Source organism: Melospiza melodia, chromosome 2 (assembly GCF_035770615.1).
Source record: "Melospiza melodia melodia isolate bMelMel2 chromosome 2, bMelMel2.pri, whole genome shotgun sequence".
Taxonomy (NCBI): Eukaryota; Metazoa; Chordata; class Aves; order Passeriformes; family Passerellidae; genus Melospiza; species Melospiza melodia.
The window spans coordinates 8,197,704-8,220,045 of record NC_086195.1 but is presented as its reverse complement, the minus strand read 5'-3'; the positions used below and the strand labels follow the sequence as shown (position 1 = coordinate 8,220,045).

The window sequence follows — 22,342 nt, the reverse complement described above, 5'->3', positions numbered from 1 at the left end:
CTGTTTTGATTACCCTGCCATCTTACAGTATGAAAGACTCACAAAAATACAGTATGGGGTCCTAGCCTCATAGGCAGCTGTGTAGAACAATAACCAGGTCTTCACTACTGCTACTTGAGAATTACATCAACAGTAGGATCATTTTTTTATCACACTCTGGATGTCTGGGCTGTTTTACCATTAACAAAATACCTCCTTTCCTTAGAAGTGAGTCCAGAGCTGTGTACAGTGAGAAATCTGCTTGTTAAGATGTTCAGCAGTGTAGGACCTGTTGATAGTTTCAAAGCAGATAAGGAAACTCGTGCACACAAGGTCAGTGTCTGTCTGCATTGGGTAAAACACTCACACTCAGATACAACTTCATAAACACACTGACTTCACAGCACACATGGTTGGTGGCAGTGACTGATATTGGCTTCCTAACACAACCTCCTCAAGACTCAGAAAGTTGAATTTTGTGCTGTTTTGGGGCTTTCAGAACCCCTGCCAGATGGGGCTCTGCAGGTGAAGGAATACCAGATTTGGGAACTTGCTGGGATTTAAGAACTCAGTGTCCAAGCACCCGGCAGTGTCAGCTTTTGAGGAGTTTTGTTTGAGTCCATTGGCAAAATCTTGCTGAGTTTAACATGAGCAGAGCTTGTGAGGACTCTGGTGTTGACTCAAGTGCTCATGATCTGCTCAGCTTCCTCCAGGGAATTGTGTCTGAGTCAGCTGTGGGAGAATTAAAAGTGAAACTGAGAATAGTCCTGCTTAGTGCAGATGGCAACTCAGAGGGAAAACTGATTTCCCCAAGAACTGACTTCCCTGACTGCAGGATCAGGGTTTAAATTGCTGTGATACTTCTAAAACTGCAAAGGATTAATTAATGTCATTTTCTAGTGCATATGAATTATCACAAAGAATGCCTTTGTTTGTAAAACACTGCAGACCTTGCAGGGATGTAAAGGGAACTAGAGAATTGTTTAGAATTGTCTGCAAAGTTGTAAGAAGAAAAGGAATAAAAAGTATTACTTAAAACCTGCTTTCAAAAGAAACAAAATTTGGGTTTACATCCAGTAATAGCTTCTTAACAATACAGAAACATTTTCTTTTAACTGTCAGGAAGCCTGAATGAAGAAACCTGTGAGCTTTTAGAGTATATAAATAGGTGCACCTGGGGATGAAACACAAGCATAAATCTTTAACTCTGGAGCTGTAGCTGGCTGGAGAATTGTAATGGAAGGTGAAAGCAGAAAACTGGTAAATGTTTTGTTTAAGACCAGAGCATCATGGAATTCAGTGGTTTGTTTGTGAGGAGCATGTGTTGTTCATTCAAGGACTTGTTTATGGATGTTTAAATCTTAAATGTTTTTTAAACCCTGTCTCATAGGGTTTAATTTCTGCATCAGGAAGACTTTGGCTCTAGAGCTCCAATTTTAAGGGCAGGAAAAACCTAGGCAAAGATGGGCTGTTTAATGTGTGAGTACTGTGGAAAAGTTCTGTCTTGTTTTTAAATCCCATGATGAATCATCCTTCTGGAGAATGGATCTTCCCTGTGGTTTTCTTCTGGGAAGAGGCAGGAGCCTGAGGAGGAGGAGGGAAATGAAGGAATAATTGCTGTGTGAGGATCAAGGGCAGCCCAACCCCGAGTGCTTTTCCCGGTGCCCTCACAGCCCGGCCGTGTCCTGATCCCTAAGCAGTTCATCACTGCTTTTACTGACCCAATTTCAAGGAGGCAGCTTTACTATTCTGTGTCAGCAGGCTGGGAGGGAAGGGAATGGGGTTATTTGTGTATTTTTTTCCTAGTAACAGTTCAATGTTAACTATTTGATGCTTAGTCTAAAAGTCCTAATGAATCCAAGTGGGGCTATTTGTGAAGGCAGAGACAGCTGGCAAAACTGACACTACAGGGAAAACACGGACGACCCTTTGGCACGTCAGTGTGTTTGATGGCTGAGGGGCTTGGAGAAAGAGCTGATGAAAATGTACAGTGACTGCTGGAACCCACCAGCAGTGTGCTGGGGTGAGCGGCGCACAGGGGACGGTCTGAGCCCTGCGGAGCCGCCGGTTGGCGTGTCCAGGCCTGCTCTGGGGGCAGGCGGGAGAGGATAGAGGCCGGTGTATTCCGGGCCCAGCCACCCCTCCTCCCCGCCGCGCCGCCATTATGCGCTGCGCCACTGCCCGCCGAGGGGGGAGCGACAAGATGGCGGCGGCGCCCGCCCACGTGACCCAGGGCCCGCCTCCTTCTAGAGGCGCCTGGGCCGCGCGCGCGGTGCTCTCTCGCGAGAGCGGCGAACAAAAGGACAGCGCGGCGCAGGCTGTGTGTTGGGGGGGGGGGAAGAGTGTGTCGTGATCTCGCGAGAATTTGCCGCCGCTCTCCTCCCGAGGAGAGCCGGGCGGGAGCGGGGGGAGGGGAAACCTCGCGGTACCGCCGGGAACTCGGCGCGGGCCCGGCGCCCCGAAGTCTCGCGACAGCTCCGGGAGCGCGTCCCTCACCAGGCGCTGGGCTGTACGGAGTTCTCGCGATAGCGCCGGGAAGGGAGGGCGGCGGGGGGGGGGCGGTCGCCGTGCGCGCTGAGGTCAGCGCGCGCGGCCGGGCGCGCGGGGGGCGGGGCCTATATAAAGGCCGGGCCCGCGGCGGGGGGGGCTCAGTCAGGGCAGCGATTCGTGGCGGAACCAGTGACACCCACGGCAGCGACCTCCCGGCCCAGCGGATCCCCATTTCTCGAGGCGGAGCGGGACGAGCCCGAGACCGATCTCTCGTTATGAGTCATGTGGCGGTGGAAAATGCCCTCGGTCTAGACCAGCAGGTGAGGGAGGAGAAGCGGAAAGGCCGCTCCGTTACCCGGAGGAGGCGCGCGTCGGAGCTCTTGGGGCAGAGAGGGCGGCGGGGACGGTCGGGAATCCTCGCGCGGGGCTCCGCTCCTCGCTCCCCGGCGGCGGTGTCGCAATTCCCCCCGCGGTAACCCCCACCTCCCCCCCTGCGCGGCCTGTTGTGGCGCACTCGGTCGTTGCGCAGTTAACGCTGTGCGGCGGCCCCGCGCCGCGCCGGGCCCCCCCCGCGGGGGTGCGTTGTCCCCGTGGCCGGGGCGGTGTTGCGGGGGTGCGGAGCCGCCGGTGCCGCCCGGCCCGGCCCCGGTCCCGCTTGGGCCCCGTGGCCCCCGCGCCGCGCTCGGACCCGCTTTGTGTGGGAGCGCCGGGAGCGGCAGCGGCCCCTGGCGGCCGCAGCGGGAACTGCAGCGCGGGAGGAGGAGGAGGAGGAAGGGGCGGTCAATGGCCGCCATTGTGCGGGGCGGGGGAAGGGGGGACACACACACGACACCGCGCTTTGTGTGACGCCCCTTCCCCGGGGAGGCGGCGCTGGCGGCCGCCTTTGTTCGAGCTCCGGTGCTGCCGAGCCCCGGTGACGCAGTTGGGCCTGGAGTCGTGTTGTTCCGCACCATTTTTTTTCATTATTTTGTTTCCATTCCTGCATCCCCCCGCTCCCTCCCCGCGCTGGGCGGGATCGATACTTATCTATGGTTATCTAACCCTCGGGCACGGCGGCAGGGGCAGGAAGAGCCCCATCTGCCCGAGGGGCAGCGCTCGCTCTCGGCCTCATCCGCGAAGTAGGTCACGGAGACGATGCCGCCCTCCCCTTTCCTCTCCCTTCTCCCCCGCTCTCCCCCCGCGCCACACGTGACGGGCGCCGGCAGCCGGATCAGCCGCTCCCGCTGCGCCGGGAATCCAGCCCGCAGTGCCGCACTGAGATGGCGCCGGGGCTGCGCCACCGGGCCCGGGCAGCGCCGGGAGGTGTTGCCCCCACCGCGGGCATCCGCTGCGAGGGAATTCATCCATCGCTTCTTGCTGATCGTGGAGAGCGGTCTTGACCTAGTGGAGAGCCTGTAAAGTGCTGTTAAAAATAAGAAGCATTCTTGAGCGCTGCGTTGGTGATTCGATCGACTAGAAAGATGGCATTTTAAGTGGTAGCTTTAAAGAGGATGTTAGGATGGCAGCCGTGGCAGAATTCCTAAAGAACTAAATGCTCGTGCAGCTGAGCGGCGGAAAGCACAGTGCAATGGAGTATTTGCTTTCGACTAATTCAGCTCATTGGAAAATACCTCTGCACAATACAAAATTTATTTTTATGTAAACACGCCTTATTTTTCAGATACACGTTTATAATCCCTGCCATGCAGGAAACAACTGTAATAATTCGGTTCTTGAGCTTTATCGGTTTTCCACTGCTTTCTGCTGAAATGAGTCCATATTGTGTTTGACTTAACACCTCTGAGCGCCCCACCAGCACTGCGTGAACTGAACCTCTTTTGGAAAACTTTACTGTGAGACTGAAGGCTATAAAGGCTATTGGTTTTTTTTGGAAAAACAACCCAAAAAATTGTGTTTGCCGAAGATGTCGACAGACATCACCTAATGGTTTGGGAGCAGCAGTTGCCTCGAGCGTGAAGACTCTAATGTCTTAGTAGCGTTAATGCAGCTGAAAATACCTTGAGTCTCTACAAGTAAAGTGCCCAATTAAATTGACATTACTTCTGCTGAAGTTTCTGTAGCAGAAATTGTCACTGACCCAAATCCGAATGCAGCTGACTGAAATAGGCTGAAATTCAGTCTTTTTAAAATGGCTCTTTAGCCTGCAGGTAGTGTGAAGCAGAAGTCTGTGGTAGTGATTTGGTGGGTGTGAGAGACTCTGCTGGCCTTGCTGCCCGTGTGGGTGTCTGTTTATTGGTGGGAACAAAAACATTCAAGATGGTACAGCCTGAGTAATAATAAGAGACCTAATTTGGCACGATATAAAAAATTTTTTGCAGTAGCTTGTTCTGATAAATGAAAGCGTTCTTTTGTATCTTAGCATAAATTCATGGTACAACATGTTGATACTTGTCTTATTTCTTCTAGTTTTCTGGTCTAGACTTGAATTCCTCAGACTCTCAGAGTGAAGGAAGTTCTACAAGCAGTAAGTACATGCAAATTATCAAGCTTACAAACACACTTAAAAAGTGGGGGCTTGCAGCTGTGAAAAGCAGTTCCTAAAGCCAAAGTTTACAGAGGCTGATGAGGAAATAGGTTGCCAGTTAAGCTTGCTTTGAAAACACTGTTTTAGATAGAACCACTTAATTTTGTCGTGGTGCAGTGTGTGTGCACATTTCTGAGGCACTTAATTAGCTTGAGAGAACTCAGTGTTCCAGTCCTGTCCCAGATTTTCAGTTGCCTCTCATCTGAGGCCACTGACTGTAGTAATGTGGTGATTTGTCTTCCTAAAACACCAGGTGTAGAGCAGGAATGTCAGCTCTGCGATCTCAATTCACTGGATAGAAAGTGATATTGATATACAAGGCTTAAGTATGTTAGGAGGGGAGAATCTTCCAGGAATTCACATTCAGCTTGTGGCTGGTATTTTCTCATTTGTGTTGCTTTAGCAGACAGATGTTTCTGGACTGTAAATGAGGAATGCTATTCAGAGGCAGCTCGTTGTGGCTTCTGGTTTGATCTGAGCTGAATGGAGGGGATGGGTGAATTTAAAGGGAAGGAAAAATACTGGTGGTAGTAGTAGTGTGAGTGCCAGTACTTGAATGTCACAGTAAATATCTTGAGCTGCTCAAGTATCTGGCACCAGCCTAAGCCTTAAGGGGTTCTAGGAAGGCAGGTTTTGTTGTAGACACTGTAACACCCATAAATGGGTGTGGGATTCGGTCAGAGGAGCACAAGACATCTGTGCCTCAAACCAGCTGCCTAAATGGGTGTGCAGGAACCTTAAACTTAACTGAGAGCATGCTACCAAGTGCCGTGTTAAAGGATTCCTGTTAAAATGCTGCAAGAGGCCTTGAAGGCAGCTGTTTTTAGTGAGCAGAAGCTGTTGTTGACAAGATGAGCATTTGAGGATGTGCTGACCCCACGGGCCTGTAACACTGCCTCTCTTTTGTCCTCTAGAAGGCCGATACATTCCTCCTCACTTGCGGAACAGGGAGGCTTCAAAACAGGGTATGTATCACAAACACTGGCAACACTGAAGGGCTCTTGCATCCCCAGGAGCAGGCTGCACAGGTTCTGACAGTACTGCTTGAATGCTATTACAAACACTGCTTAACTGTCCTCTGCAAAACATGGCAACTTTATCTTCTGCTTTTAGTGTGCTCTTCTAGATCCTTCACCAACTTAAATCCTAAGCTCAAGTTCAGTATCTGACTGATAAAATACCTTCTGGGTCTGTGTAACAATTAGCTGTGATTGATGCAAGATGGAGTCTCCCATCTTGCTGTATAATCTTGAGTATTGGTCTGAATGGATTTTGTGGGTACTGGTTTTTCTGCTAGTGACTGTGTTGTGGAATTTACAATCAGTTGTTTAATATGAACAAACAGCACAGTTTGACTTTGTAAATGCATCTCTTTACACAAAGAGGTGTTGTCCTTGTTCAGCTTCCTGCAGTTTTTATGGAGGCCCCTGGGAGTGCTTGCAGAAGGAAATGCAGGCTCTTGGTGAGGCAACGAGAAGTACATGACCTGTTTTGGTCACATGTTTACATCGGTGTTTATGCTGAGAAACGGCCCTTCCATCTTTTTGAGTCTCAGAACAGAACACAGAAGAAACGTTTCTTGGAACACTTCAGTGAAGTAAACATGACCTTTCTGTGTAAGAGCCCAAGGGGGCAGGTGCTGCAGCACGTGTAGTCATGTCTGGTGGCTTGGGTGGATATGAGAGAAACATTTCCTCCAACACCCATTGAAATGCACCAGAATGCAGCAGCTAAAACACTTCCTGCAGTGCTACAACGTAAAGAATCGAGGTTTTGTGGCATGAGAGGACTTGGATCTCATCTGTTTCTAAAGCAATAAACTTTCACAGATTCTTTTCAGTCCTGCAGGAGGAGGGCTTCCATTATGAGTGGGTGGGAGGGCAGTCATTATATGATAATGTGTCTCACAGTGCTTTTGGAGCTGTATCACTTGAACTCTGCCTAGATGAAAAATGCTCCATTCTAGCCTATTTGAAGATAGACCAGTCTGGTTTTGTCTTTCCTTTGTATGTGTCCAAGCTACTAGTGGGTGTTTTGGGTTTTTTTAAATTTTTTTTTTCTCTTTGTTTTGTTTTGTTTTCTGTTGTGTTTTTTTTTTTTTTTTTTTTTTTTTTTTTTCTGGGGTTGTTTGTTTGGGTTTTTTCTTTGGTTTGGTTTGGGGTGTTTTTGTTATGTGAAAGAGGTATAGCCTGAAGCACCAAGTGATAAACAGTGTGTTAGCAGAGCTGAATGTTCTGGGAAAAGGACTGGTTGGCAGCCAGTTCAGTGCTCTTGTTCCCAGTCACACTGACCTCAAATATGAGCAATCTTGCAAGAAACTGACTTGCCAAATCTGAGGATTGTGCAGGTTTCTTGAAAGCAGGGAGCAGCTTTAAGGTGCTTGTGAACATTTGCTGTTCATAGGTTTCTTGTATGATGTTTAGTACCTCAGTTTTGTGGGTAGAAGATGCAGTAACCTTGAGTTCTACCATGACCTGTTTTGGGTAGGACTGGCATTGTACTTTCTTGTGCAAGAGCAGAGATCAGACATGGCAGTGTGGGTGTGATTACATAAAGATTTTCTAGAGACTTCACCTGGCAAAAAGGTAAATAGGTCATGAGACCATAATCTGACCTGTGGCTTGTCCATTTAATAGAGCTTTGCCTGCCAACTTCCCTTGGTAAACCTAATGTTCAGAAATTGCCTTTAAACCTGGCTGAGTGTTGCACCACTGGCATCCTCCTGGTTCCCTGTGACAGGGTTCATAATTGCTGAATAGAAAAGTTTTCAGTTCAGCGCCCTGTTGGAAGCATCATGAGTCTGGGCTTGTAAAGCTGAGCTATCTTGTAGGATGATTTGAAGTCTGTTCTGCAGTTGTGCTTTCATCAAGTGGTGTTTGCTTCTGTTTACATAACTCAATGATTTCTTCAGCTGCGTTGGAACTTGTGAATTTTGAAATTTGGATGATCTGTGAAATTTTTAATGACAAAGCTTGGACGTGAGGCAGCAACCTTGTATGGTAGTGTTTAAGAAAATCTTCCATTTAGCTGCAGATCTGTCCCACTAATACTAATCTATTGGCTTTGTAAGTGGGGAGTAGGGCAGTACAGAACTGCAGGAAATAACAGCCTGCATAAAAATAATGTTCTTAGGTTACTTAATGGCAGATCTGTTTCTGTGGCAGCTCAGTATGCAGGGCTGTCAGGCCTGAAGTGTCTCCCTTCCATGAGTTCAATTGCTAATACTAAAGCTTGTTGTCATTTAAGTTTCTTCTTAAACTTCCTGGAAGCAGCTTCTGGATATTTAAACTGTAATCTGATCTATAGTAGGTCAAAAACTAAATGTTAAGAATTCACCCTATAGGTCTTATCCTCCCTAAAGGAATCTATCATTCTGTTTCTCCTATCTTAAAAAAAAAAAAAGATTATTGCTACTTTATGTGGCAGGTTTTCAAGTGAGCTGGCAGTGATTAGTGTTACAGAATAAATGTGAATGGAAATGCTGGTTGAGGGAGATGCATTGACATCTGTAATGCTGTTCGTAGGTGCAAGGAGGACAGAGCTGCTCTGGAAGTTGATTAACTTAGTGAGTTCTTATCCCTGCTGTGAGGAAGATGTGCTGGATGGAATCTCTACAGGTTTTTACTTAAAACCAAAAGCATTTACATTTTAAGGAATTTCCTGGTAGTCTTTGCACAGCATTGTAATCATTCTCTTCAGAGAAGTTGATCTCTGGTCTGTTAGGGTTTTCTCAGGGCGTTTACTTCCAGTTTTAATTTACCATTTGATGCCTGAAATTCTGACTATTATGCCTGTCATTTACTTAGAATTGACTTGTATGGCCTGGTCCTGTGTCCTGTGCTGATCCACAAATAAAGTCAGAGTAGGAATGCCAGACTGAAGGGCCTGGAATTGGTGAAGCAGGAGTGCACACCTGTCTTTGGTGTAGAAGTTGCTGTGCTACCTTAAAGTTATGGCAAAGTACCAGCTTCAGAAATGAGTTATTTATCTGCTCTAATGAGCTAGGTGAATGAGGCTGCTTTGTAGGCTATTTGGAATGTAAAATTTTGACTCTGAACTTCTCAGGCTTTGTAGAAAATGTGAAATAGTGTCAGTTGAGTTTTTTCACTGTTATGAAACTACATCTGTATCCCTGAAGATGGCTCTGTCTGTCAGTACCCATGGCAGTTCTGTTAGATCCCTTGGCAGGATGACATCCAAATAGTTGTAGTGGCCTGAAAGTTACTCACAATAAAATCTGTATTTAGCTATCTTTTAAACAAGCCAAAATGACCCTATTGAAGTTAATATTTTTAAGGACTAATACTGCTTCTTAAAGCACTTTGGAGGTCTTGAAGTGCATTCCATGATCTTGTGTGCTAAAACTTCATGGATGGATTATTTTTGCTGTCTGTTTCAGTTACCCAGACAAAAGAGTTACAGTTATCACAGTAGTTTTTAAAGTTCCCTTGTGACCAGTACATTTCTGGATTCTGGGTACTAGAATTCTTAATTAAAAAACAGAGGTAAGGTGAATGGCACTCTTTAGAGAACATCAAAAAAAGTAGGGTAATTCTGGTAGCAAAACCTTTTCAGAGAGACTGGGCCTAGAACAGCCCCTTTCTTTGGAATGAATTTGTTCTGTGGTTGCTGTTATTGTCTCATGAATAGGTCTGGACTGGTTTTGTGCTGTGGAGCTGGCAAAGCATGCTCACAAGAGTGACATTATTTGTTTATCTGTTCTGTTATTTAACTTATTCTCTGCTGGAATCCCATAGCTGAGATTAAATATGTTACACAAAAGTTGGGGAGGTTGGACCTCTGAAAGAGAATTTATAATTTCTCAGTCCAGTACCAGAGCAGGGTTTTAAAGCTTCACATTTCTGCTACCTCACAGGCCCTGGTAGCAAAATAAAAGTGAGGTTTTTTTACGCTGGTATTTGCAAGCTGAGGTGCTTTGTATTCTTTTGAGTTAACATACATAAGTAGGCACCTACTGTAGGCAAAGGTAAAAGTGCTGTGGAAAAATACAGTGTGGTTAATTTGTTGTGAAGAGCTCCAGATACCTTCTCTGAGTGTGGTGCTGTTAGAGTCTGTGCAGATCACATTGCTTTGTGTACTTGCACTATTATAAAACATTCTAATCTCTGTTTGGATTTCTGGTATCATTTATTGATCTGAGAGGCCTTGTGAACCTCCACAAGTGTGTAGTCAAGGATTTGTGTTGGAAAGATGACCATAGACGAGGCTTGGCAAGACTTAGCATCTTAAAGTTTCTTCTGCTACCCAGCTTTCCAGGGTAGGCAACTGAAATACTTGTACTAAGGCAAGTGCAGGTTTTTTAAAAAACCCCAATGTGCTTGTACACGCAGGGAGAAACTTCAGTTTGGATGGGTGATGAGAAATGCTCAGTCCCTTGCTGAACTAGTTTTGCATTCATGCATCTTCTGTTCATGAAGGAATTCAGTCCTACAGATCTGTCAGTGAAGGCTTCCTGCACAGAGGTGTTTTTTCTTGTGAGAGCCTGTGCTGTGCAGTGTTAGGCTGACGTGCCTGTGTGTGCCAGGTTTCGACAGCGGCGGCTGGAGCTCCAGGCGAGACAAGGATGCCTACAGCAGCTTCGGCGCGCGCTCCGACCGCGACTCCAAGTCCAGCTTCTTCGACCGCGGCACCGGCTCCAGAGGAGGGAGGCGAGTACCTCTTGGTCTGGGTGTGCACAGAGTCTGCCTCAGCTCTAGCACTGCGCTTGTCATCTTGGTGTTAAAATTAGGGTTCCAGGTGTGAGCAGCATGAGGTAGGAGGAACCTGGGAGGGGAGGAGAGAGGGAGAGAACCTTGCCTTGAAAGCTGCGTGACTTCAAGGATGGGCAATTTGCATGTTGAAGAATGTGCCCTGTGGTCTGCCACCAGCCACTCACTGCAGCTGTAGTGCCTGGCTGATTTCAGCATTCACCAAAGAAGTGCTAGGTGGGTGGCTGCTTCCAGGAGAATCGTGAAGAGCTGTTGGGAGCACACACAATACATCACTATGGATTTTTTTTATTTCAATATTTTTTTGATTGTTTAAAAAGTGTAGTTAATAAAACTGGGTGAGACTCTTGCAGGTTCTCTGCCTTACTTGAGCAGTCTTACACACATCATGCGTTGTATGCACAAGTGTGGTGAGAGTGACCTTTACCGACTACTTAGTAAAGCTGACCTAGTCCTGTATCCAGACTTTTCTCAAACATGATTTACCAGGCCAAAAACTAAACAGTTGAGGTAAGGACTTCTTCCACCTTCTTTCCAAGTCAGTAATACAGGTGAGCTCCCTCTTTATGCAATAATTATATGACATAATGGAGGTATTTGGTCACATGTGCGGTGGGGGAATAAAGGAAGAAATTCTAGCCCTGGAGGGTTTTGTCTGGACATGGGAAAGCTGTGTAGAATGAGGCAGAGGAAAGGGTGGGGGGAATACAAAATAGTGCTGCTTAGGAGGTTTAAACAGAGCTCCCCACAAAGAAATGGCAAAGACTGAGCAACTTGGATTGCAACTCCACTGGCAGATGGCTGTTTACATTTGTTATGCTTAATCAAATAAAGCTGGTGGTGGAAAGTTCACTGTGTTAAGCTAAACTGAGCTCTGAAATCACAACAAACTCTCCTGTCTGACACAGAAAAATGTGACCTGGTCTGATGGCCAGGACTAATTTCTGTGCTTAGGTCAAGAAGCAAGTGTAGGTAACCTACTGATTCTGAATTGTTCCACAGTTGTGTGTGTAGTACACAGAGTTGTAATACACAGTGCTGCGTTGTTATGGCTTTGATTGTGCATGTCAGTGCCCCCTGTTGCTGGGAAGGGTGGTCTGATTCTCGTGCTGTGTTTAGATACGAGGAGCGTGGCAGAGGCGGGGACTATGACCGGAGTGGCTTCGGCAGATTTGACCGTGGCGGCGGGAACAGCCGCTGGTGTGACAAATCCGATGAGGATGACTGGTCTAAGCCTCTCCCCCCGAGTGAACGCCTAGAACAGTGAGTCATGGAATACTGACTGATGGGGGAGGGTCATTTTGATAATTCCAGCAAGTGAAAATACTTTCCTCTTCTGTTTTTAGGGAACTCTTTTCAGGAAGCAATACTGGCATTAACTTTGAGAAATATGATGATATTCCTGTTGAAGCAACAGGCAGCAACTGTCCTCCACATATTGAAAGTGTAAGTATTTTTTTAACAGTCTGTTCAGCTGATATATTTAGTAGTGACTGTTTTGCATGGGTAGCTTTGGTGTGTTGATGTCTGGAGTTTAAGGAGGAAAGGAAACATTGTCTTCCCTTCCTACAGCTAAGCTGTTTTGCAGAAGAGGGTTGCATATGATGAACTAAGTGAAGAAATTGTGTAAGCTTTTTCAATTAGCGCTCATAGCTTAGTTTTTAACTGTAACTTGTCCTTAAACAGTGAACCTGTAAAGAAGTTGAGGTGCTTTGGAGGTGCTGATTTGGGAGCAGCTGCTAAGGCATGGGCAGTGTTAGGCTAAGCACAGTGTGTGTGCTAGTGCAGTCTGCACTTCAGGCTTGGCTGACTTCTTAAGAATTGCTTAAAAACTGGACTAAGTATCTATGTGATTCTGTAACTTTTATAGGCAACTTCTATATGAAGGGCTGAAACAAGAGGTACTTTGTAAATTACTTGTTAAACTGAATGTTGTGCTGCATGGTGGTTGAAGTGAAGGATTCTGATCTTACTCCTTTTAAATATTTTACAGTTCAGTGATGTTGATATGGGAGAAATCATCATGGGAAACATTGAACTCACACGCTACACCCGTCCTACTCCAGTCCAGAAACATGCAATACCTATTATTAAAGAAAAGAGAGATTTAATGGCCTGTGCTCAGACAGGTAAGTCAGTGACTCTTTGCTGCTTAGTCACAGTAGAAGTGGGGTCTTGTATTACTGCAGGTAAGAGCTAGAACCTCCTGTGCAGTGTAGAAATAGTTGTGTGTTGGAAACTAATTTTAGTTTCAGTCTTGCATCTGCTTTAGATGTGTCTTGACTAGATTTACTGTGTTGGTCCTGAGACATGTTCATGTCTTAAACCACATTTGCTTCAGGGTTTTGGGCTGCTGAGGGTGCTCCAGTGCCACAAGTAGCAGCCATAGTCCAATGCAGGTGTTACTGGGAATGTGCTACTGATGCAGGGTTAGTGCTGTAGTTGACAGTAACTCTTAATTAATACTGGCTTGTGTTTTACTAGGGTCTGGGAAAACAGCTGCATTTCTTCTACCAATACTGAGCCAGATATATGCAGATGGTCCTGGTGATGCCTTGAGAGCAATGAAGGCAAGTATTCAAATACCCACGCCTGGGAAAGCAATGACCAGTGTCATAGGTTTGGGGTTTTTCCCTCCCCACAGGAGCTGATGTGTGCTACTGAACACAATAGCTGATCTTGAATCTTGTCATCATTTTGATATGATAGCCAAGCATCTCAGCTTGTTGAAGACTTCAGGTGTTTCTCTTGAAAAAATCCAAGCTGTGGATTACTTTTTTTCCTACCTGAAGAGTTGGATGCATAACTGTCCAACTTTTTTAAAATAAATGGTTTTGTTGTTGCATAAGTTTAAAAGACACTTGCCTTGCTACTAAAAGCTACTTGGTCACACATCTATGTCATAGTAATTTCAGAATAGGAAGTTACTGGTTCTGTGGCTGTTACTTCTCTGCTGCTGAAGTTTGAGATTGCAGTGCTTGTTGTAGAGGCAGGGTTGTGCAGCTCTTGCCATAGTTACCCACAGCTGAACCTTGGGCACTGTGATAGAGCCGTCTTCAGGGGCAGTGCTCAGATTGGCTCTCAGCCATGCTTTGTCTTTCTTAAACTTGATGACCTTTCTTAAATATTGCCTATAGTAGCTTTTTTCTTTCCCTTTGTGTGTTGGATGCTCATGCCAAGGTTGTTTTTTTTTTTTTTTTTCTTCAGGAGAATGGGAGGTATGGGCGCCGTAAGCAATATCCAATCTCACTGGTCTTGGCTCCCACTAGAGAATTGGCTGTGCAGATCTATGAGGAAGCCAGAAAGGTAGATCTAACAGTTTATTATTTATTATAACATAGCTCAATTAGAATTTTTCCTGGTGCTAACTTCCTTTGCTTTGCAGTTTGCATACCGCTCCAGAGTTCGCCCCTGCGTTGTGTACGGTGGTGCAGACATTGGCCAGCAGATCCGTGACTTAGAACGTGGGTGTCACTTGCTTGTAGCAACTCCAGGACGACTGGTTGATATGATGGAGAGAGGAAAGATTGGACTGGATTTCTGCAAGTAAGTGTTGCTTGTCCATGTACAAATGACTTAAAGCAAGATACAGTTAAGAACCTCAGATTGTAGCTTGTGGACTATGTAAACATCTGGTTGAGAATTTGTAACCCAGTGCAGACACCAGAGCACAGCTTACAGGACAATGTTCTGAAGATGTTTTTTTTTACTGCTGTTTAGGTACCTAGTCCTTGATGAAGCTGACAGAATGCTTGACATGGGGTTTGAGCCTCAAATTCGTCGAATTGTTGAACAAGATACTATGCCACCAAAGGGGGTTCGTCACACCATGATGTTCAGTGCTACTTTCCCCAAGGAAATCCAGGTATTTAACGAGACTTTAAATACTTAAAAAGCTCATAAGGCCAAAGAAATTTTGCCTTTAGAAGGAGGGAAAAAGTATGATTTGATTTTGATTTATTTTTTTTCTCTCCTCCTTTCTAGATGCTTGCTCGTGACTTCCTTGATGAATACATCTTTCTGGCTGTTGGCAGAGTAGGTTCTACATCTGAGAACATCACACAGAAAGTAGTATGGGTGGAAGAGCCAGACAAACGATCGTTCCTGCTTGACCTGCTAAATGCCACAGGTAAAGAACAGCTGCAGATAAGCAAATAAGGCAAACTGTAGAATAGGCAAATCTAATGACTCAAGCAGTAAGAATTTCTGTTGATTAGGGGAATGAAAGGGTATTTTGTTGACATGCAGTGAGTGTATTGCACTGGTTAAATGCCAGTATCAAGCTGATGTAAGGATGTCTGTTAATAAAAAAGGGAGGGAGGTCCCCAGTGATGCTACTTTAGAATAAACAGGCAGAGAATTGAAGCTGCCTATTACCAGGTTATGGAGCCTGTATTTGTCTATGCAGCTTTTCTTCTGTTAACCTGGCCTTTAATTTTTTTTAGGTAAAGATTCTTTGACTCTGGTGTTTGTGGAAACTAAAAAGGGGGCAGATGCTCTCGAGGACTTCCTGTACCACGAGGGCTATGCCTGCACAAGCATCCACGGAGATCGCTCCCAGAGGGACAGAGAGGAAGCACTGCACCAGTTCCGCTCTGGCAAGAGCCCCATTCTTGTTGCCACAGCAGTAAGTGAAATGTGTAAAACTCGAGCATGTGAGCCTTTTTCTTGGCCTGTAGAGTGAGTCTTACTGAGATTTGATTAAATCATTTAACCCCTAGGTAGCAGCAAGAGGATTGGATATCTCAAATGTAAAGCATGTCATAAACTTCGACTTGCCGAGTGACATTGAGGAGTACGTCCATCGCATTGGCCGTACAGGCCGTGTAGGAAACCTTGGTGAGTATCACCTGGGGTATCACAGACAGCACTTCATACCTAAGCTGGCAAGTGCAGTCATATAGGCTGAGTAATACATTTCAAATCAGTACTTGAGAGAAGCCTGTGAGCTGCTTTCTGTGACCAAAAACTGGTCACTGCTGTGTATCCACTGTGGAAAGTTTACCAGTTCCTTTGGGTAATGTTCTTAGTGCCATCAAAAGACTCTTACTACATGTAAGCCTGGTGTCTGCTGTGTCTGGGAGTGAACATGATTTTGTGACTAGCTGTGATGGAGTAATGGTCTCCAACAGCTTTCTCTTTAAATGATTGTAGTGTTTTCTGACTTGGCTGTAAGGAACTGGAACGTGGAATGGGTTTTAAGTGCTGTGGTGTACTTGGATTGTGTGTAGCCAAAACTGAGTATCTCCTTCAGGTCTTGCCACTTCATTCTTCAATGAGAGGAACATAAACATTACAAAGGACTTGCTTGATCTCCTTGTGGAGGCTAAGCAAGAAGTACCATCTTGGCTGGAGAACATGGCCTATGAGCAGCATCACAAAGGAGGAGGCAGCCGTGGGCGATCTAAGAGGTAAGAGGCACAGCTTTGGCTAGAGAGGGATATTCAGTCTGTTAAGAGACAGTTCTGTTCTCAGTCTAAAAATACTCTTAGAGGATGATAAGTGCAGTATAAGCTGAGCTTGGTGTGTGCCAAGGTGATAGTGTCTGTCTGGTTTTGTTCTATCTATTCATAAGGCAGTTAACACATAAAACCTCTTCTAAGCAAGCAGCTTAGATGCAGCTGAGATAAAGTGATGTTATCAGAAACCATTTTAGAAGTGTAAAAGCAGCTATAAAACACAGAAATGCATACCTCTCTGTGCCAGAGATGCACCTTAAGCAGCTGCTCTGATGTTTAGGAGAAGGTAATGCAGCGCTTCCTGACAAAACCAGGAGAGAAAAGAGAATAAAGGTGTGAGGCCACTTGTAAAATAGTTTTGCTGTGGAAACCTGAAACACTGTGATACAAACCTTGGTTTACTGGCTTACAGGGGTACGATGAGGGAACACTTTCTCTTAATATAGTGAACATGATCCAACCACGCTTGGTTTCCATTTTGTTTTCCATTTTGCAGTATGCTTATAAAATACTTACTGTGTTCATCGTGAGATACTGTCATAAATGCATTGCTTAAACACTGAGCTAGGGTTGGAGGCAGAGATTTCACTGAATCAGATCTTTCCAGGTGGCCTTGGGATGCTTGTAAAGTGTGCTCACCTCAGCAGTGGCTGTTGTGCTGCTGTGGCTGGTCCCCAGAGTCAGAGCACATCACTCTCAGTGTGTGCAGTGCTCAGAATGCCCCCTGTTCAATGTCCCCTGCCCTGTTTGACCCCGGTGTTTGTGTCCTGCCCTCTGCAGCAGTCGGTTCAGCGGAGGCTTCGGGGCCAGGGACTACCGGACGAGCAGCGGCTTCGGCAGCAGCAGCTCCAGCAGCAGCCGCTCCACCAGCAGCCGCAGCGGCGGCAGTGGCAGCAGGGGCTTCGGAGGTGAGACGGGCTGGGCAGCTGCACACACAGGGCTTGCTGGGGTGAAACTGGGTGTGATGCTGGATAAGAGGTCATCTGGTGCTTGCCATGCAGTCTCAGCATTCTGCTTGGATCTAGTGCAGGTTACCTGATTGATGGTTTGATGCTACCTGTCTTTCCAGTGTTAATGTTGTGCATTTGACGGTACTGCTGGGTGGGGTTCTTTAATAGACAGCAGATACCTGGGTTGTTTTCTTGTTGTAAAGGTGCAAATCTTTAGAGTTAATTAAGCATCACTTTCTCTTGACTTTCATAGGTGGTGGTTATGGAGGCTTCTACAACAGTGATGGATATGGAGGAAACTATAACTCCCAGGGGGTGGACTGGTGGGGCAACTGATCTGCTTGCAGCAGATACCCCACCAAACAAGCTAATATGGAAACCACATGTAACTTAGCCAGACTATACCTTGTGTAGCTTCAAGAACTCGCAGTACATTACCAGCTGTGATTCTCCACTGAAATTTTTTTTAAGGGAGCTCAAGGTCACAAGATGGAAATAAAGGAACAAGTAGCCCTATCTCGAAGGTGGTTTTGAAGACTCTTATTGCTGTAGTCAGGATTAACTCCCCTCCCACCCATCCCCACCCAGAAACTGCATTTATAATTTTGTGACTGAGGATCATTTGTTTGTTAATGTACTGTGCCTTTAACTTTAGACAACTTTTATTTTGATGTCCTGTTGGCTCAGTAATGCTCAAGATATCAATTGTTTTGACAAAATAAAAATTACTGAACTTGGGCTAAAATCAAACCTTGGCACACAGGTGTGATACAACTTAAACAGGAATCACTGATTCATCCATAATATTACAAAGAAAAACTTATGCGGTAGCCTGCATTAGGGCTTTGGTATCTGCAGATTTGAAAAATAAAACATCTTGAAGCATATCAATGCAATTAGTTTCTAATGTGGCAAAACTGTACTAAGTTAAAGTTCTGATTTGCTCACTCTATCCTGGATAGGTACTTAGAACCTGATAGCCTTTAATAAGCCATTCCAGTCATGATGAGATGATGTATGGATACATGCATACATTAAAAGCACTGTTTTTGAAGTTAATGCAAGTAAATACAGCAATTCCTTTTTCAATATTTAGGCAGATCATTAATGTGAGCTAGCCAAATGTGGGCAGAACATTACAGGGAACGTTTAAAGGTCTGATAACTTGAAATAGTTTTTAGGAGAATTCATCTATTTAGACTTTTTAAAAATGCCTGCCATATGAAATTGAAATGGTAGAATGGCTGACCATGGCAGTGATTGGTCCTCCGTAAGGGCCTGACTGAATTTTTGGTCTAATAACGCATGCTAGTGTTGATGTTTTTTGGTCAAGAGGGTATGAACAGGAAGAATTATGCAGCAGGCTTTATTTTAATGCAGATTCACATTACTCTGTTCAAGCTGCGTGGAGATGTTAAACTGGCTTACTGTAGACTTTGTAAAATGGCTCCAGAAGAGTAACAAACAAACCTGAGATCACAGAGGTTGGAAATGTACATAAACTGCACAAGGTTTCAATTCTGCTATTAAAGTGCAGTTTTAGTCAGTTTTAGTTGCATAGGTTTCCATTGTATTTATAGTCTGTTATGCTAAATCTGGCCAAAGATAAGTATTGTCCACCAGAAAAATGCCTCTGCCACTTGGAATTTCTGTGCTAACTTTGCGGCCAGAGCATTTAACAACTAATCTACAGTGGCATAGGAAAATGGCAAAAATCTCCTAAAGTGCAATAGATTTTTTCAAGTGTATTGTGCCTTGTTCTAAAACTTTTATTAAGTAGGTGCACTTGACAGTATTGAGGTCATTTGTTATGGTGCTATTTCAAGTCTAGGTTTAGGCCCTTGTACATTTTGCCCATAACTTTTTACAAAATACTTCTTTTATTGCACATTCAGAGAATTTTATATATGTCTTGTGTGCGTGTCCTTAACTTCCAATCTTATTTTGTCTCTTGGAGATTGAACGCAGCTTGTTTAAGGAGAAGGAAATAGATTCTAAAACTTATTTGGGACCATGGGAATGATAGCTGGGAAGAAAACTATTTGCACACGACAGATTTCTAGATACTTTTTGCTGCTAGTTTTGTGTAATATTTATTGAACATTTTTGACAAATATTTATTTTTGTAAGCCTAAAAGTGATTCTTTGAAAGTTTAAAGAAACTTGACCAAAAGACAGTACAAAAACACTGGCACTTGAATGTTGAATGTCACCGTATGCGTGAAATTATATATTTCGGGGTAGTGTGAGCTTTTAATGTTTAAGTCATATTAAACTCTTAAGTCAAATTAAGCAGACCCGGCATTGGCAGTATAGCCATAACTTTCTGATAGTAAAACAAAAATTGGCAACTTAAAATTAAACATGCCAAGGTTTTGATACACTTGTCTTAAGATATTTATGAAACACTTCTAAACACTGATGTGAAGTGTCCAGATTCTCAGATGTTTGTTGCGTGAGTTTTGTTTAGTTGTGTGTTTTTTTTTTTTTTCAGTGAATGTCTGGCACATTGCAATCCTCAAACATGTGGTTATCTTTGTTGTATTGGCATAATCAGTGACTTGTGCATTTTAGCAAGTTTTATCAGCCAGCAATATTTTCAGTTCAGATACAAGGATTCAAACCAATATGCAAGAATGGATTTAAACTTGCTGAATGTGAAAATTGAACTTCAAGTCACTGTAGGTTTAGAATTGCTTATTGTATTAGTTTAGATGCTAGCACTGCATGTGCTGTGCATATTCTTGATTTTATTAAAATAAAAAAGTTGAACTGCACAGTCTATTCATTTGTGAAGCGTCACTCCTGGTTTCTGAGCTCTGTAGCCCCAGCAGTCTCATTCACGTGCAGCTCTGGAAGCAGGTGACTCTAGTGTGGCACATGTCAGTGTGGTGGCAGATGGCAGCCAGGCTCAGGGCTGTAGCTGGAATAACCTAAACATGGCCTGTGCCCCACAGTGCAGGGCTACTGTCAAGTGTCAGAGGTGGGACAGACAAAAACCACCTGGGTTTGTTCATTAGGGGAACAGAGTCAGGCTGTAACAACTTCATTAAACCTTGTGGAATTGGGCCTGGTTCCTCAGCCCCTCACTGCTCATCTCACAGTTGTCCCTCTGAGTTTCACAGGAGTGCCTTGTAGAGAGCCTTAAGTTTTGAGGTCATACTTGTTCATTGTTCCTAGGTATTGGAAAGCCAAAATGAGGTGGAATATTGGAATATCCAAGGGAGTAGACTGGAAGGAATAGATTCAGGTCTTTCCAGTTTCTTTGAGGTGAGATAAATTTGCTCCATTTGAGAGAAAGTGATTTAGGAATAGCCTGGGTTTGGAGTTTGGTGCTGAAATGACTGTAGAAACTTGAGGTTTTCTGGTGAGTAAGGAAAAGGGTGGGGGAGGGAAGAAAGTAATGCCTGGGACCTCTGATCCATGGAAGTGTGATGCAGGTGAATGGCATGGGGTAAGGACTGGTAAAATGTGATGTGCCCCTGCAGTCCTGGATCCATACTGGAAATAAAAACCACCCCACCAATCCAGTAGTGTGTATGGGCCTTGGAGAATAATGGAGAAGGATGGAGGTGACTCCCAGGATAGCTTGCTGGAGCAGCTGCACTGAGCACACTGACTGGACCACACTAAATTTACCTGCTTTAGACTTGCATTAATTATCAACCTCATCATGCAGGGCTTTGTGTTGTCATGCCATGTCCCTGGATGTGCAACATGCACTCAAATACCTTCCTAAGGCAGTTCTCCCTCCCCTGTGTGTATCTGTAGAAATACTGGAACCACACTTAGGAGATGGGTGTGCCAAGGGAAATGTGCACTGTGGAGGTGGCCCGTGGGATCTGGAACTCCAGCTTTGAGTGTGAAGGTTTGCATTTGGTGCTTTAGCTTAGGTTTGTCCCTGGCAGAGTGCAGGAGTGGCAGAGGAGTCATTTGGGAGCCAAATCCCCAGGAGCACAGGGCTGTGAGCAAGGCTCTGCACTGGGGCTTGCAGAGCTGGTGGAAGGGCTGATGTAAGGCAGTAATGGGCACAGAGTGGGTGAAAACCAAAGGAGGAGGTCTGGCCCTCAGGAGGGTTGTTCCTGCAGACTGGAATAAACCATTTACCTCTGGAGATGGAAGTTAGGCTGGGGAAAAGGCAGAGAGATGAGGAGCCTTGGGACACCAAAGCTACTGGGGTAGAGAAGTACAGAGCATGTTCCCAGAGGTGATGTTTGTATCTCAGCAGTTCTTGGCATACTGGGCTGCAACGTTTTTCCCACAGTAAATAAAAGAAGATTTGGGAAGAGATGGGTGAGATACCCTAAATTGTAAAGAAAAAGGCTGTGAAGTTACATGGTAAAAATGATTATTGATTTGTCTTTGTGAAGCTTTGTTGTGTGGGACATTCAAAACGTGCAGTAAAGTCAGTCTTTGGCAATAAATGTGCATGTGCCAACAGTGGCAGAGGTTATGGCAGGAAGGTTGTAGTAAATCCTGCTCTTGGTTTGCCAGTGAGGTCACTGACCTGTGCAGATAAGGAGAGGTCTTGAAACTTTGACTAATGGTGACAGGGGTGGGACTTGGATTGATGTCCTGGTGTGGAGTTCATGGAAGCGGAGAGAGCAATGGGGTTACCAGAGAGAGTTGGTTCCTGTTTGTTTGGTGTGAGGATTGAGCACAGGAGAGGTAGCTTGTACAAGCAGGATGCTGCTGGGGCTGTGGCAGCCTGATATTGCCCTATAAATCTCATTAAAGCTGTGTGTCTGTAGCCTTCCAAGTTTGTGAATCCTCATCCAGAGCAGTGTTCAGTGTTGCTCATATTAATCAATGTGTTCATGAAATGGCCTGCAGGCAGTTACTACAGACCACGCTGAATTACAGATCCCAGGTGTTGGTGCTCATTCTTGGGTGGAGGGGAGCAAAGGATGGGTCAGGAGTTCCCCTGTGCTGTGAGCTCTGAACTTCAGTGAACCTGGCTGGAGCTGTCACACCAGCACTCAGACCAACCTCACAGCCTGTCAGTGGGTTGTTTCTGAGGGGTGGATTGCCAAGGCTGTTGGGGTGACAGTTTCATGCTGTGCTCTCTGTCTTGGTTACCACTTTGTGTCAGAAAACAGCAGGACAGATCCTGTCTGGTTCTGCTAGCCCTTGGCTGGTTGCTTCATGGAGTCAGTGGCCTTGTGCACAACATGGGTAGCAGTTGTGTAAGCAGTCCCAGGAAGTGGGAAG

At 45.2% G+C, this 22,342-nt stretch overlaps 1 protein-coding gene across 1 annotated transcript; it reads left to right on the top strand.

Annotated features, from left to right (window-relative positions):
* Positions 1–2,615: 2,615 nt before the first annotated feature.
* On the top strand, positions 2,616–19,908 carry DDX3X (DEAD-box helicase 3 X-linked). Its single transcript, XM_063181854.1, has 17 exons — positions 2,616–2,789; positions 4,876–4,933; positions 5,908–5,958; positions 10,539–10,662; positions 11,842–11,985; positions 12,069–12,168; positions 12,716–12,851; positions 13,207–13,292; positions 13,930–14,028; positions 14,108–14,268; positions 14,443–14,587; positions 14,707–14,851; positions 15,168–15,349; positions 15,444–15,561; positions 15,977–16,133; positions 16,962–17,089; positions 17,385–19,908. Exons 1-17 carry the CDS (start codon positions 2,745–2,747, stop codon positions 17,465–17,467), a joined length of 1,962 nt encoding a protein of 653 aa, XP_063037924.1. The 5' UTR covers positions 2,616–2,744; the 3' UTR covers positions 17,468–19,908.
* The last annotated feature ends 2,434 nt before the right edge of the window (positions 19,909–22,342 follow it).